The sequence below is a fragment of the Coloeus monedula genome (assembly GCF_965178545.1).
Source record: "Coloeus monedula genome assembly, chromosome: 1".
Lineage (NCBI taxonomy): Eukaryota > Metazoa > Chordata > Aves > Passeriformes > Corvidae > Coloeus > Coloeus monedula.
The window spans coordinates 68,783,294-68,796,192 of record NC_138781.1 but is presented as its reverse complement, the minus strand read 5'-3'; the positions used below and the strand labels follow the sequence as shown (position 1 = coordinate 68,796,192).

The following is a 12,899-nucleotide window of genomic DNA, read 5'->3' as shown; positions in this document are numbered from 1 at the left end:
GACAAACACATAAGGGACCTCAGACCTCCCAAAGTCCCTTCCATTCTGAATTATTTTATGATAAACCTCAGAATGGGCCTTCTCCATCTCCTCTGCAGAATTTCCTCCATGTAATACAGTTCCATCTATCTGGGTATCTGAAGTCAGTGTATATGCAGCTATTCACCCCACAGAGCAGGAAAACTACATAAAAGGTTGCCCCTCTAGTTTTAACTAAACAAGAACTAAGACAATTTGGGCAAGAACAACACTAGACAGGATGAGACAACATTTTTTTATTGTTTAATACGAGTGACTAAAGAGATCTGAAATGCTGTAAAGCAATATACATACTGAATAAATAATATGCACAAGAGTCATGTCTACATTGTAACACTGGCTAGTATTCAGAATACTTCAAATAAATCCAGTGACATTGGATAAAGTCCATAAAAATGCTATCCTGTCTTCCCTTGTATGAAATTATTCAAGTATAAAAAAATCCAATACAGTGTAAAATATTAAATTCCATTTCGGTCAAGAATAAAAACTGCAAGTATTGTAGTTTCACAGGACAACGTAAAGCAGCATTTTCTAGCAAAGGGAAAAATAGTCAGTCTACATACAGATGAGTGAGAAAACAGCACTAATGTATTTGAGAAGTCTACATGAATAACTAGTAGAGGGAAAAAGAATGAACTAGCAATATTTTATGTAAAAACCTAAAAAAGTGTTAATTTAAGAGTACCCTCATACAGTGCACATACTGAATTTAAATAAATCCAAGTCAACATCCTTAGTTAATTAGGTTAATATTTAATATGCTACATCTAAGCCTACTAAATAATTTATACCATGAGATGAATACATAATTTTACAGTGTCACATCTAAAGTTGCTGTCTTTAGAGCGCAGCATAGTAAAACTTTCAAAATAAATATTTCTTTTTAAATAGCATAACAATTAAGGCACAGTATAAATCACATACCATTAACCCTTGAAGAACTGCAGTCTTGGTAACAAAAAGTCGCCTTGTGTATTGTATGTTTGCTAATAAATATTTTAAATATAATCCTGAAATAGATATTAAAATTGTACAAATGGTTTCAGAAAAGAAAATTCCCTTAAAACAGTTCTTAAAAGGTTTTAATTCATTAGGCTCCTTCCTGCCTTTATTCACAAGTTACGAACAGATGCAATAAATAGAAAGAGAAGGCTGTTGTAGTAAAGGGCTGATCCTATTTTAGAATCAGAATAGCTGACACCAGCAGTTAAAGTTTCCCAAAAGTGAAACGGGATGGGGCGAGGGATTAGGATGTGACAAGCTCATCATATGAGCATGAGTGATGTGTTCTGTCCAGAACTGTCTGTGTTATTGATTGTCTCTACAGCTGTTGCACCCCTTACTTCCACATCACTTGCTCCATAGTTCCACTCATCCAGAGGACAGAGAAGAAAATAACTTTGGTGCCTGTCCGCCATCTTACTAGCCAGCCATCTTCCTTGGGTTGTTCGGTGCCTGTCAGTGAGACAGTGACAAGGTCCTGTCTCACAAAGACAACTTCTGAAAGCTAGAAAGGACAATCAGTGCTTTAAGCTTGTTTCCTCTTAAAATGGATAAAGGTTACATATTGCTGACTCAAGTTTTTTCCCTGGTTCAAGCTTTTCAAATACCATTTTCTTACTTACAAAAGGCAGTTTTGCTTCCCTGATACTGTAGAAAGTACATCTTTGCTTTTTTTTGGTTCTTTTTTGTTTGTTTGAAAATATGAAGTCCCATTGCTACTGCTGCCACTCTTTCATGACAGTACAGTATTTTTCCCCCCATTTTCTTCTGGCTTGATACTCGAAACTAGACATGCCGCACTACCCTTCCCCTCTACCAACATGATTTGGATGTATACTGTATGAAGACAGTGGAATAAAAATCTTTAGTTTCGCAATAGCATCGCTTTCCTTAAAGCTCCTTAGTTACTATCAATTGTCTCTGTTAACTACTTATACTGGAAGGCTGAGAAGAGGAAGAGAGAGCGTGAGCTTCCTTCAGTAGTCCATCTGCTATTGCATGCGGTCTGTCTGCAGCTGTTGGGGCTGGTACTGGCCGAAAGCCGCCGCGGCCGCTGCGGCCGTGCCGGGTGCCGCTGCGGTGAGGGGCTGCTGCACGGCATAGCCGTAGCCCCCGGCTGCCACGTAGCCGGCGGCAGCAGCTGGTGAGGCGGCGTATGGGTACTGCTCATAGGCAGCCGCTGCCGCCGAGTACTGCGCGTACGCCGCTCCGGTGTAGTCGATGTAGGGTGTGGTGGAAGCAGCGGCTGCTGCGGGCTGCACGTGGGGAATTACCACTCCGGGCTGCACAAAAGCCTGTGGATAGACATAGTGAGCGGGTATCCTGTTGAAAGATGGGAGAGGGAGTTAGAGTTGGTACGCGAGTCAGCGCCTAAGTCTCATATCCATACTCCGAACTAAAACAAACTCAATTTAGTTGTTGTTATGTGCATAGGGTTGCCACAATAACTTGACTCAATGGACCAATTATCAGTTCACTGGCCCGAAGAGATGCATCACTCCAAAGCACAGTGTTGTAGCTGAGTTAAGTCAGGGTGTTCAGTGTTCCTTGAGGATATCTTTAATGCCATTCAAATCTTTAGAAGGACCAACATTACTGATGTCTGTCTTAAGACAACTCTGAAGGATTAAGCTTGATTATTCCATCTGGAAAATTGCACTACTTGTTTTTCAAATCACCTGTAAGTCATTTTTATTACCCCGCTTTGCTCTTAACTACTTGACTCTCAGTAAAATTATTTCCTGCAATACTTTTATTATTAGTAACTGAGCAGTTTGACAGCATCACTATACTGAGTTTGACAACAGCCAATAAGGCAATAAAATGGTTGAACCCTGACTTTATGTCAAGTCTTCCCAGGAAGGCGTGTTAAGCGCGTATTGTGGCAACCCTACTTAAGTTGCTATGCAGACTCAGCACACATTAATTTCTCTGCAACCTCAGTCACCCTTATTAAAAATAAGAAAAAAAACCAACACAGGCGACAAAGGAGTTTAAATAGAGTTCACAAGTGTGGTAAACACAGCAAGAATCACACTTTCCAAACGAACGATAGTGCAGCTCACTCCGTCACAAGAGGCCATTGAGGGGAAGCTACATAGATGCTATTAAAATCCATAACAGTGCCTCCTAAGTACATGTGCATCACACTTTTATAAAAGTTTGCAAGGACACAAGGGTCAAACCTGTTTGATTATCAGGTCACTGATGTCCTGTTTTGTGCCAGCTTGTTTATTTCTATGCAAGACATACAGCATAGAGTTTTTTGGGAGGTGGGCATAAGATTAAGTGTAAAGAGATCTGGTGCTTAACAAAAGCAAAAAACCCACAAATTTACAGTTTAAGAAATAACCTTTCTGAATGGATGAGTACACACTTTCCCATCTTCTCCAAGTCACAAAATCTGCTTTCTTGGCTTGTTTACTTAGCCCTTTAATTTTAAAAACTGGTCATATAATTGTCTTAGCACACAAGTGTACATACATGTTAATCTCATGGTTGGATTTTATCATATAATACGATTTTTAAAAAATACTCTGTATAATTCTCATTTTACATTCATAATCCTGTCTTGCATCTGAATTTCCAAAGAGAAGTCCTTCATGTATGCAACTCCTTCCCAGCCAGTGAATCTCTATAAATGCGTGAAAAACTTCTTGCGCAGATTCACTACTATTTCATACTGAACTTTACCTTTACAGACAACTCTAAAGACTGCACCAACCTTTTAACACGCTTTAAGCACAGAGAAAAATTGCAATGCTAAGAAGTGTCCTCTGTTCTCCAAATTCAAGATTTCAAGAAAAGGGTTTGCTGGGGTTTGTTTGTTTCATTTTTAAAATAGTTTTAAGATGTACTTAAGTGGTCAACAAGGAAACATTTGCAATCAGAAGGGACACTGTCAACTGGAATCATAGCAAAACATAGTTTAAAATAAGTGATAGACTTTAAAAAAGCTTAGTTTTCTTTTTCAGAAAAAAAGACATCAGTTGCTTGAATAGGAGTATTAGCAGAGAGAAATGTTCAGTTGCCGTGTTTAAGACATGAACACCACAATCATAAAAACCCAACATGTCACTGAAATTAATTTCCTACTGTGGGAAGGAAAAATGAAAAAACAATAACAAAAAAAAAAAGTGACAAATAGGGAGGGATTGGGAAGGGAAAGAAAACATAAAACAAAACCATAAGTTGGGTTTTTAACACTCACCTAATTTATGAAGTGATTAGCCAGAAGTGCATTTGAAGCATACTTAAGCTGGCTCTGTGCATTTAGATACACATCATTACCTGAGCTCTCCATATGCATGAGCATAAGCAAGCATTTTGTATTGGTCACGAACCAAGTACAATTCTAATAAACATAATACCGTATTTCTTAAGCATTTAAGGAAAAAGGTATAAAAACAAATTTGAAGTCACTGAGAGCCTCTTTTCCATCATGAAGAGTCCCTTTAACACCACATCAAAGGAATCTTTACATTCAGCACTTATGGAAGAGAGTAATTCTAACAGAAGAGACAGTAAGCAAGCTTATCAGGCTGCTTGTGTTGAGTTGAACTGACGTTACTAAGATTTTCTTGAAGACACTTGGACACTCGGCCATATCCTTGAACCAGACAGAAAGATACATGTGCTTCCACTTAAGCTCTTGTGACTTGGTTTATTCAAGCCAAGAAACTAACAGGTGGTGAAGTTATGAAACATTATCTGTTTGCCACATCTTACCCTACAATAAACATAAACCCTGTGCAGGCTCCTCTCCACCATGCCATTTAACACATGATGATTGACAGCATAAGCTGCAGTGGGGCTATTTTTGATCATCTGTCATGCTACAACTGTTTTGAGTCAAGTAAAATGGCTTTATATGGCCAAAGTAAATTTCTACCTACTGCAGAGGCCAGGACATGAAGATCTCAGCCATTCAGAACCCAACTGCTTTTCATGCTCTGCCAGGTCAAAAGCTGAAAAAGCAATTCCCAGTTACACTGGAAATCCTTTATATCCTTAATTTTAAATAAAAGCTGCTGCTGTACTTTTCGGAGTGATAGTGTAAGAAATGCATAGGATTTAAGCTCTCTTTCCTGGCAGAAGTTTTGAATGTGTATTTACTGTTTTACGCTTTTGCAATAAAGGACAATAGAAGGTGTGTTTAGCAGTAACTGTAGCTTTGAGATACTCAAAATTCAATGACCTACATCCCTGCCACGTGCCTTAAGACTTTCTCTGTTGTTATAACAGAAGATTTATGTTTAACTAAACACCTCAAAAATAATCCTATAGGCAACAATAAAGTGGCCGATAATTTCAAAGGAAAGAAGGGACTTTTCAGACTAATGCAGAGAGCTGTGGCATAGAGAAATTCAGCAGTAATAGTGCATCTTTAACTCTCAGCATTACATTCTCACAAAAGCAGGTATTTAACTTTAAACAAAATGTTTTGCTTCGGCCCTTGCATGGCATCGTCTGCTTTTGTAAGCATAATTGAAGAGGAGATTTTCACCAATGAACAGCTTTCCTTTTAACAGAAATAGGTTACATGAACATTAAACATACAAGACCCTTCCTATGTTTTCTTTTATCTGATAACCACTAAGGGGACATAACAGCAGGCTAACTTCTGACTGTTCCAGCTTCATTCCCTCTTTTCAGACTATCTGTAGTCTAGTATTATACAGGTCTTTTGATCACAAACTCAAGAGGGGGCTTTTCCTTCTCTCTTAAGAAAGGCAGATTTGCCTAACTCTTGGAAGATATCAAGCATGTAGTATCAGCTAACCATTTGATAATGGACTTAGTAACTTTGGATTTAACTCTGGTCTTACTGAAAACAGTGGGAATGTTTTCATTTTGATCGAAGTACAGGTTTCAGACAAAAAATAAAGAAAAAAATCTCCACACAACAGTTACGTCCTACATCAACACCTTTGTATAACCCCAAATTTTCCCACCAATATTAAAGAAGAAATTACATTAGCAAAACAAGGAAAGCTATCTTGGGAAGCAAAGTCATCTTCCCCCTCCATAAATTCCTGTTGAATTCAGAGACAGTATTTTAATAAACAATCCTGAAAACAACGCTGTATAAATAACCAGTCCTGTGATCAAACACCTTTCTACGAAACACACCAACAGTTAAGATAGATGCTGAATGTAAAAAGCAGGAAGAAATGTTATTTGGTGGATGAACTGATCTCTGCAGCACTGAATAAAAAAAACATTCCCTGCATTTTAATTGCATCATGCCTTGAAGTTAATCTAGTTTCTGTCTCCCTCCACCACAACAGTGTTGTACTTAAATCAGAATATTGAAGTTCTGCATCTTCTTGGTAAAAGTAATGTAACATAATCAAATTATTTTATGGGGAAACCATATGTTGTGGATGCCCCATCTCTGAAAATGTTCAAGGCCAGGTTGGATGGAGCTCTGAGCAACATGGTCTAGGGAAAGGTGTCCCTGTCCATGGCAGGGGTTGGAACAACATGATTTTTAAGGTCTCTTCCAACCCAGGCCATTCTATGATTCTGTGATTCCAAAACACAGCTGACCGTACCAAAATATGGCAGCACCTCACTGATATGCACTCTGTTAGGAAAAAACCCCCAAACCCAACCACAAAACATTTGAAGCTTTTGTGTATGGATTAGCTGAGTATTGGAGTGAATCACCACTACAGCCTGTTTCACACAGCGTATTAGTGAAGTGGATTTCCGAAGTGCAACTGCACAGGAAGAACAAAGCTTTAAGGTGACCATGTATTTCAGTGCAATCCATGCAGCAACCTCCTAAGAGTGAACTCTTCAACAGAAGGAGATTGAAATAAGCACTGAAACGTGTCCTCTTACTGTCAGTGATGTGAATGAAGATGTTCATTCATCCTAATGAATGCTGTTCTTCTTAATCTGAACTACATACTTTAGATAAAGGTACAGGTCACTGGAAATTTTGAGAAGGAAGCAGGATTAGTAATGTCCATTGTTTACACGTAGTAAAAGAAATGCAAGAGCCAAGGATGAAAAATTACCAATTTCATATATACATGACTACAACCAACACTTCTTCAGATTTATGTGCAATGCATTAGAAATACAACCTTATTCTTGCTGGAAGGATTTCCCTGACCTAAATATGGTTCATGTCATCTATAGTTGGCTCTGGGTAAGGAAAGCAAGAAAGACTCCTGCATTTGCACAGTCCTTTAAGCAAGGGACTGCCACAGGTCCTCCTTTTCTGTTGTGCTCAGCAAATACTCAGTCTCTCCACAGCTGATCCCTCCACAATTCAGTAGTTCCCTTTTCCACAAGTGTTTTAACAGCTCTGGAGACAAGGTGTTCTGCTTCCTGCCTACCTTATTGCAGGCATCATATACTGATCACCGCATACACACTCTGTCATCTCCTTACACTTCAAAGAAGCAAGCAAAATACAGTGAAGCATAATCATAAGAAGGTAAAAAAAGTTTTTTACAGCCTCCCCACTCTCAGAAGAATTAACATGCTCTTTTAAAATTACATGAAGTTTCTAGGAAAACTTTTTCCTGTGGTTTTCAGGATAGGAATTGTTTCCTTCCATTCTGTCAAATCAAATTACCAAGAAGCTATTGTTGCTTAATAACAGATAGGTATGATATTCTAAAGCTATTCCAATCAAATAAGCAAAATACATTTGTGACACATTTTCCCTACTTTATTGTTAGCTTATGCATTAGTTAGCAAAATGCACTATTTCACAATGAGTTTCTCAGTCAGTGTGCATTAGTGAAGTGACACTGTGGAAAGCTTAAAGCAGACTTCACCTCCTAATGATATGCCTATAAAAAGCAAGAGTTAGATCCACTTAGGAATAGTTTATACTCAAATTCAGGAGAAATGCACTACATATTAAAGACAGATTGAAGAAAATAACCCCTCAAATTAGAAAGCCCAAATGGACGCACATCGTTAATAAGGAGCTCCACACCCTTCCCAAGAACAACGCCCCCAAAAATTATGAACATGCAAGCAATATGTTGATTTACTTAAAAATCAAGAAGTCACACAATTTAGCACTCACTACAAAATATGGTTAAAAAAGTCACAGGCTACAGCTTGAAAGCAAGGAAAAAAAAAGGCCCTTTGCTCCCCATGGCAAAGTCACTCCTCAACAACAAAACCAAAATTAAAAAAACCCCCCCAAAAAACTTTCACTACAGCTCTTTCAATTAAATAAAAGCACACAGTTTAGCTATCAACACCACTTCATTACTGTAATAAATAAAAAAAAAAAGCACACGGAGGTCTATTGACTATATGAAAAAACATACATGCATCGTTAATCACCATTTTAGCTTGTTTGTGTTTGAGTCTACTGGTTACAGAGTTTAATTCCAAACAGAACTATTCCACCTCTTATCATCATATCCTTCTGATCAGTTATCTTAACTGTAAACGATCCCTGTCAGATTAGAAAGAGATAAATAACATTGAGTCAAGCTGAAAAAAGAGAAATGGGGCACAGCAATCTCGCATCAAGTCATACCTCCTTGTTTTACCATAGGGTCATGTGGGACTGGACTGCTTAGTCGGAAGGGCCATGTCCCACACAACTTGACTCAGCTGTGGCATTTAGAACATGACCGACAAGGTGAGTGCATTTATGGGTATACATTTATAAATCTGAGAGCTTCAGCATTGCTGGCCAGGTTTAAGGATGCTACTGCAAGAGGCCTTCAACGATCATACTTTTTCCTTTTTTTTTTTTTTAAAAACATTTTTTTCCTCCCCTGTTTGAGGTCCCATTGAACAGACTTACCCGAAAGGCCGCTGTATGAGAGCTGGATGAAGCTGCTGGACACCAAAGGCAAAACCTACCAACAAAAACACATCATGTTCTCTGTATGGGTGGTTTTTTGGCCACTTATTTATGCTATATATATATACACACACACACACACACAAAAAAAACGCAGAGTAAGAGCCTTCACTAACAGCCTGCAGTAACAACATCTCAAAGGCTGTAGAACCAAAAATTAGCAAAATGTATCAGTCCACACACACACACACACACACACACACAGAACTTAAACCAGTAAAGCACACACTTTCCTAGAGATGTTTAGGAAAATGACTTTTTCTAAACAAGCACAGGGTTTTCGTTCACAGTTTACATGGTGCTCCATTCTGATCCCTAATTTTAGCATCTGAAGGATTAGATGATACTTTCCATTCATCTGTGTATTTGTGTAATTTCTACAGACATAAAATTTCAGTCACCCCTACTCATGAGGACTTAGCACAGGGGGTCAAATCCCAACTTCATTTCTGTTCTTCAAACACCCTAGTATAAACCCTGTCTTTCCTTGGCAGGCAGTTAATTACTCACACAAGTGTTCATCAGGCTAAACAAGGGGGAATTCAGAATGGCCTCCTTTAGAGGACAAACGTGCACACACTCCACACTCCTCTCACTCTTGCTGCAAAGCAGCAGTCTGGGAAGTGGCTAGGACATCAGACTGTCTCAGATGTGGTCTTAGGAAGAGCCATTTCATTTTAAAATCTGCATAATAGCTCCCATCTGCTTGAGAAGTTTGCATTAAAATATTGTTTGTATTAATAAGACCGCACACATTGGAAGCAATTCACTCCTAGGCCAATCTTACCCTGCAACGATACTGTAAATGGTCAGCGCCACCACATTCCCAGCAGCAGGAATAACCAATGAAGTGTTTGAGCTGTGGAAGTCTTCCTGGGGAACTCCAGATTATTTTATCTCTGATCGCTTTTGTTTTTAAATAAGGCACATGTGCAAAATAGCCAGAAAGTTACTACACACTGCATTTAAAAATCAAAACGAAAGCACGCCCAACTGTATGCGTACTTCAGGAAGGTGGAGGGCAGCACTACCTTTTTTGAAGTTTTACTCTCTTCAGAAACCTGAGGTACGGACAGAAAAGCCATTCGGGGCTGCTTCCTCACCTGGCTGCATTATCCGCGGCTTGGCACCCAAGTACGCCAGGTTCACGTTGGCTTTCCTGCCATCGATGATGGGGTTGGGATCCTTACAAGCCCTTTCAGCAGCAGCTCTGTCAGCCATGGTGACCTTAACGGGCGATGCCGCGCATTAGATCCCTTTCCGCGGGGAACGAGAAGCCTCCCGCCCACAGCAGCCACCCGGCCGTACCCGCGGGCGGCGCCGGGGCGGCGAGGGGCCCCCGTCCGGACCCCGGCCCCGGCGCGCCCGCCGAGCGGAGCGGGGCGCCGGGAGCCGCGGCGGGCGCAGGGCGGAGGGCGCGGGCCGAGCTCCGCCGCCGGCAGATAAACCCCGCAGCGGCCGTATCAGCGAGCAACAGGCGCGCTGGCGGCGTGCGAGGAATTGGGCAATTCCCCCCTCAATCTCCTTTTTCAGTAATCCCCCCCCTCCTGCCTCTATCCAAACTCCCCAGCAGGGAGAGAGAAAAATAAAAACAGAGAGAAAAGCAGAAAGCCGGACGCCCGGCACCCCCTCCCGCCCCCTGAGCTCTCACAGCGGCCCCCGCGGAACTTTCCCCGCGATGTCCCCCCGCAGCCGCCCACCTGCCCCGCCGCCCCCCGCCCTGCCCCGCGCCCCGGCACTTACAAAGCCGTATCCCCGGGACTTGCCCGTCTGCCGGTCGGTGATGACCACCGCCTCCTCGATGTCCCCGAAGACCTCGAAGTACTTGCGCAGGCTGGAGTCGGTGGTGTGGTAGGGCAAACCCCCGACGAAGATCTTGGTGTAAGTGGTGTCTTTCTGCGTCGTGTGCATCTTCCGCCCAGCCCTGCGCGCCGCGCCGCGATCTGCACCCACGCGTGGCCGCCGGGGCGTGCGGGTCCTGGGCGGCGAAACCCGCTTCCAGACTCAGCCCCGCTCTTTTTTTCCCTTTTATTTATTTATTTTTTCTCCTCTCTTCCCCCGCCCCCCGTTTTCCCCCCGCCACCCAGCTACAATGCAATTCCCTTCTGCCTTTGCAGACCCAGCTTCCTCCTCCTTCAAGAGCGGAGCCTCGCAGCCTCCGGCGGTTTTGAGCTAGGTACCGGCAAAAGGAGGAGGGGAGGCCGGGCAGCAGCCAGCCTGGCGGCCGTAGCGCTGGAAACGAGCAGAAGCAGCAATTGGAAGAGGAGTGCAAGGCCTGGCCTCTAACAACTGAGTGGCCTCCCCCCCTAAAAGCCACCGGGTCGGGCACTCTCGGTTCCTCCTCCTCCTCGCAGGGGCGGGGACGGCGGCGGGGCGGACCCCGCACTCGGCCGCGGCGCAGCCGGGGCCGACACACAGCTGTTGCCAACAGCTGGATGCCCCCCGTGCGGCGGCAGCCGGGCCTCGGGGCCGCCAGGCAAAGGGGCGGCCTCAGAGGTGCCCCTCGGGGAGGTCCGGTGCCCTTCGAGGCAGGTTTGCTCCAAATAGCAAGTGCCAGGAGACAGGGTCCCGTGGGGTCAGCGGTGCCCGGCTGGCCAGAGAGCCCGCGGGCAGAGCCGGCTCACTGGTTGCTGGCGGTCCTCAAATGCTTGGATCCCTCCCGGAAGGCTTGTGGTCAAACCCCTGCAACCTTCACTTACTGCTCTCTCCAGGCTAGCAAAACTACGAAGCTGCAACACATCCATTTTTATTGTGGTGGTGCTGGTGGTTGTGGTTCTTGGTGTTCGTTTGGTCACAAGATGAAAAAAAATGGTAAAGCTGTTTCCCTTGTTTTTATCTTCTCTTGCTGCCTCTGCCCAATGCTGGGATTGGGAAGGATGAAGAGAAACATAAAGAAAGGAATGTCTGTGTGACATGAAGAGACGGAGGACTGTGGGAGTTGGGGGGAAGGGAGACTCACAGGGAGACCGGACGGATGGGAGGAAGGTTAAAGATTGGGGAAAACAGATGTGCATATGTGTATAGACTTCTAAACCATCCCCTTGCCATCCCAAGTTCTTGATAAGTACTGTATGTCTCTTTTTCCTCTTTCACTTTCTTCCTCTGTCTGCCAGGCTTTTCCCTATGAAGGCATCATTTGCAGGACAGACTTTCACAAAGTTCTTCAGCCCCTCAAGTACCAAACACTAACCATAATGAGAGCACTTAGCCCTAACCTCAGCCCCTGCTTGCCCATATCGAACCTTAGCTCCATTTGATTTTTTCATCAGTAGTTTTCCTAGTTCTAATGGCTTATACAATACTAAGCCATGCTGTCACTAAACCCTACTTGATCCTTCAGACTCTCCAGATTAAATTTGATTTAACATGTTAAGAATAACTCAGGTGAAATCTAGCAACCCCAGCAGGATGAGACATAAATGTTGCTTTTCAACTGGTATTATGACAAGCCCTTAACCTTCACCTGAATTCAGTTACACATCTAACTCTGTCCCCAAATGTCTTCCAGCTTGGCTTCATGTTGGTCTGAAACATTGTGTTAAACCTGACACTCCATCCACTTCTGTTCTGAGGGCTAATCGTAACTTTAAACTCTGGCCCAGTGACCTGAACTTAAATACTAGCCCAGCTAAGGGTGTCAGTGCTCAATGGAGCCTGCAGCTCCATTGCTCAATGGAGCTGCAGCACACAGCCCACTTAGGAGTGCATTTAACTTCTCAGACCCCTGTGGACCTGGAAGATGAACTTCACCTAAAACCAGATGTAGTCCACCCCATCACATTTCCTTTCCTTTGCTGTGCCCAGCACTCCTGAGTGTCTTGTGGTGTCTGCAGGAAGGGTGAATTAGCCTGGCTTTGCAGTCATTACACAAACTCCTGTATTAAGGCCAGAAAAGCAACACTTGGCTGTCCCAGAACTACTTGCAGATGTATTTAGGAGTTCACCTTTTCCAGCCCAAGTGGAAGACCAATGACTTTGACAGACCCAAACCCAAAACCTA

The 12,899-nt window shown here is 42.9% G+C and overlaps 1 protein-coding gene across 1 annotated transcript; it reads right to left on the bottom strand.

Annotated features, from left to right (window-relative positions):
• Positions 1-260: 260 nt before the first annotated feature.
• On the bottom strand, positions 261-12,643 carry RBM24 (RNA binding motif protein 24). The gene is made up of 4 exons (XM_082292445.1): positions 10,643-12,643; positions 10,003-10,126; positions 8,840-8,894; positions 261-2,367 (listed from the first exon to the last, which is right to left on the bottom strand). The coding sequence occupies exons 1-4, from the start codon at positions 10,808-10,810 to the stop codon at positions 2,037-2,039; spliced, it is 678 nt and encodes a 225-aa protein (XP_082148571.1). The 5' UTR covers positions 10,811-12,643; the 3' UTR covers positions 261-2,036.
• Between the last annotated feature and the right edge of the window lie 256 nt (positions 12,644-12,899).

Excerpts from the sequence above, each read along its gene's own strand:
- RBM24 (XM_082292445.1), bottom strand. The coding sequence starts at position 10,810 with ATGCACACGACGCAGAAAGACACCACTTACACCAAGATCTTCGTCGGG. Across the intron at positions 8,895-10,002 it reads GCCGCGGATAATGCAGCCAG|GTTTTGCCTTTGGTGTCCAG; the intron begins GTGAGGAAGCAG and ends TTTTGTTGGTAG. Across the intron at positions 2,368-8,839 it reads CTCATACAGCGGCCTTTCGG|GATACCCGCTCACTATGTCT; the intron begins GTAAGTCTGTTC and ends ATCTTTCAACAG.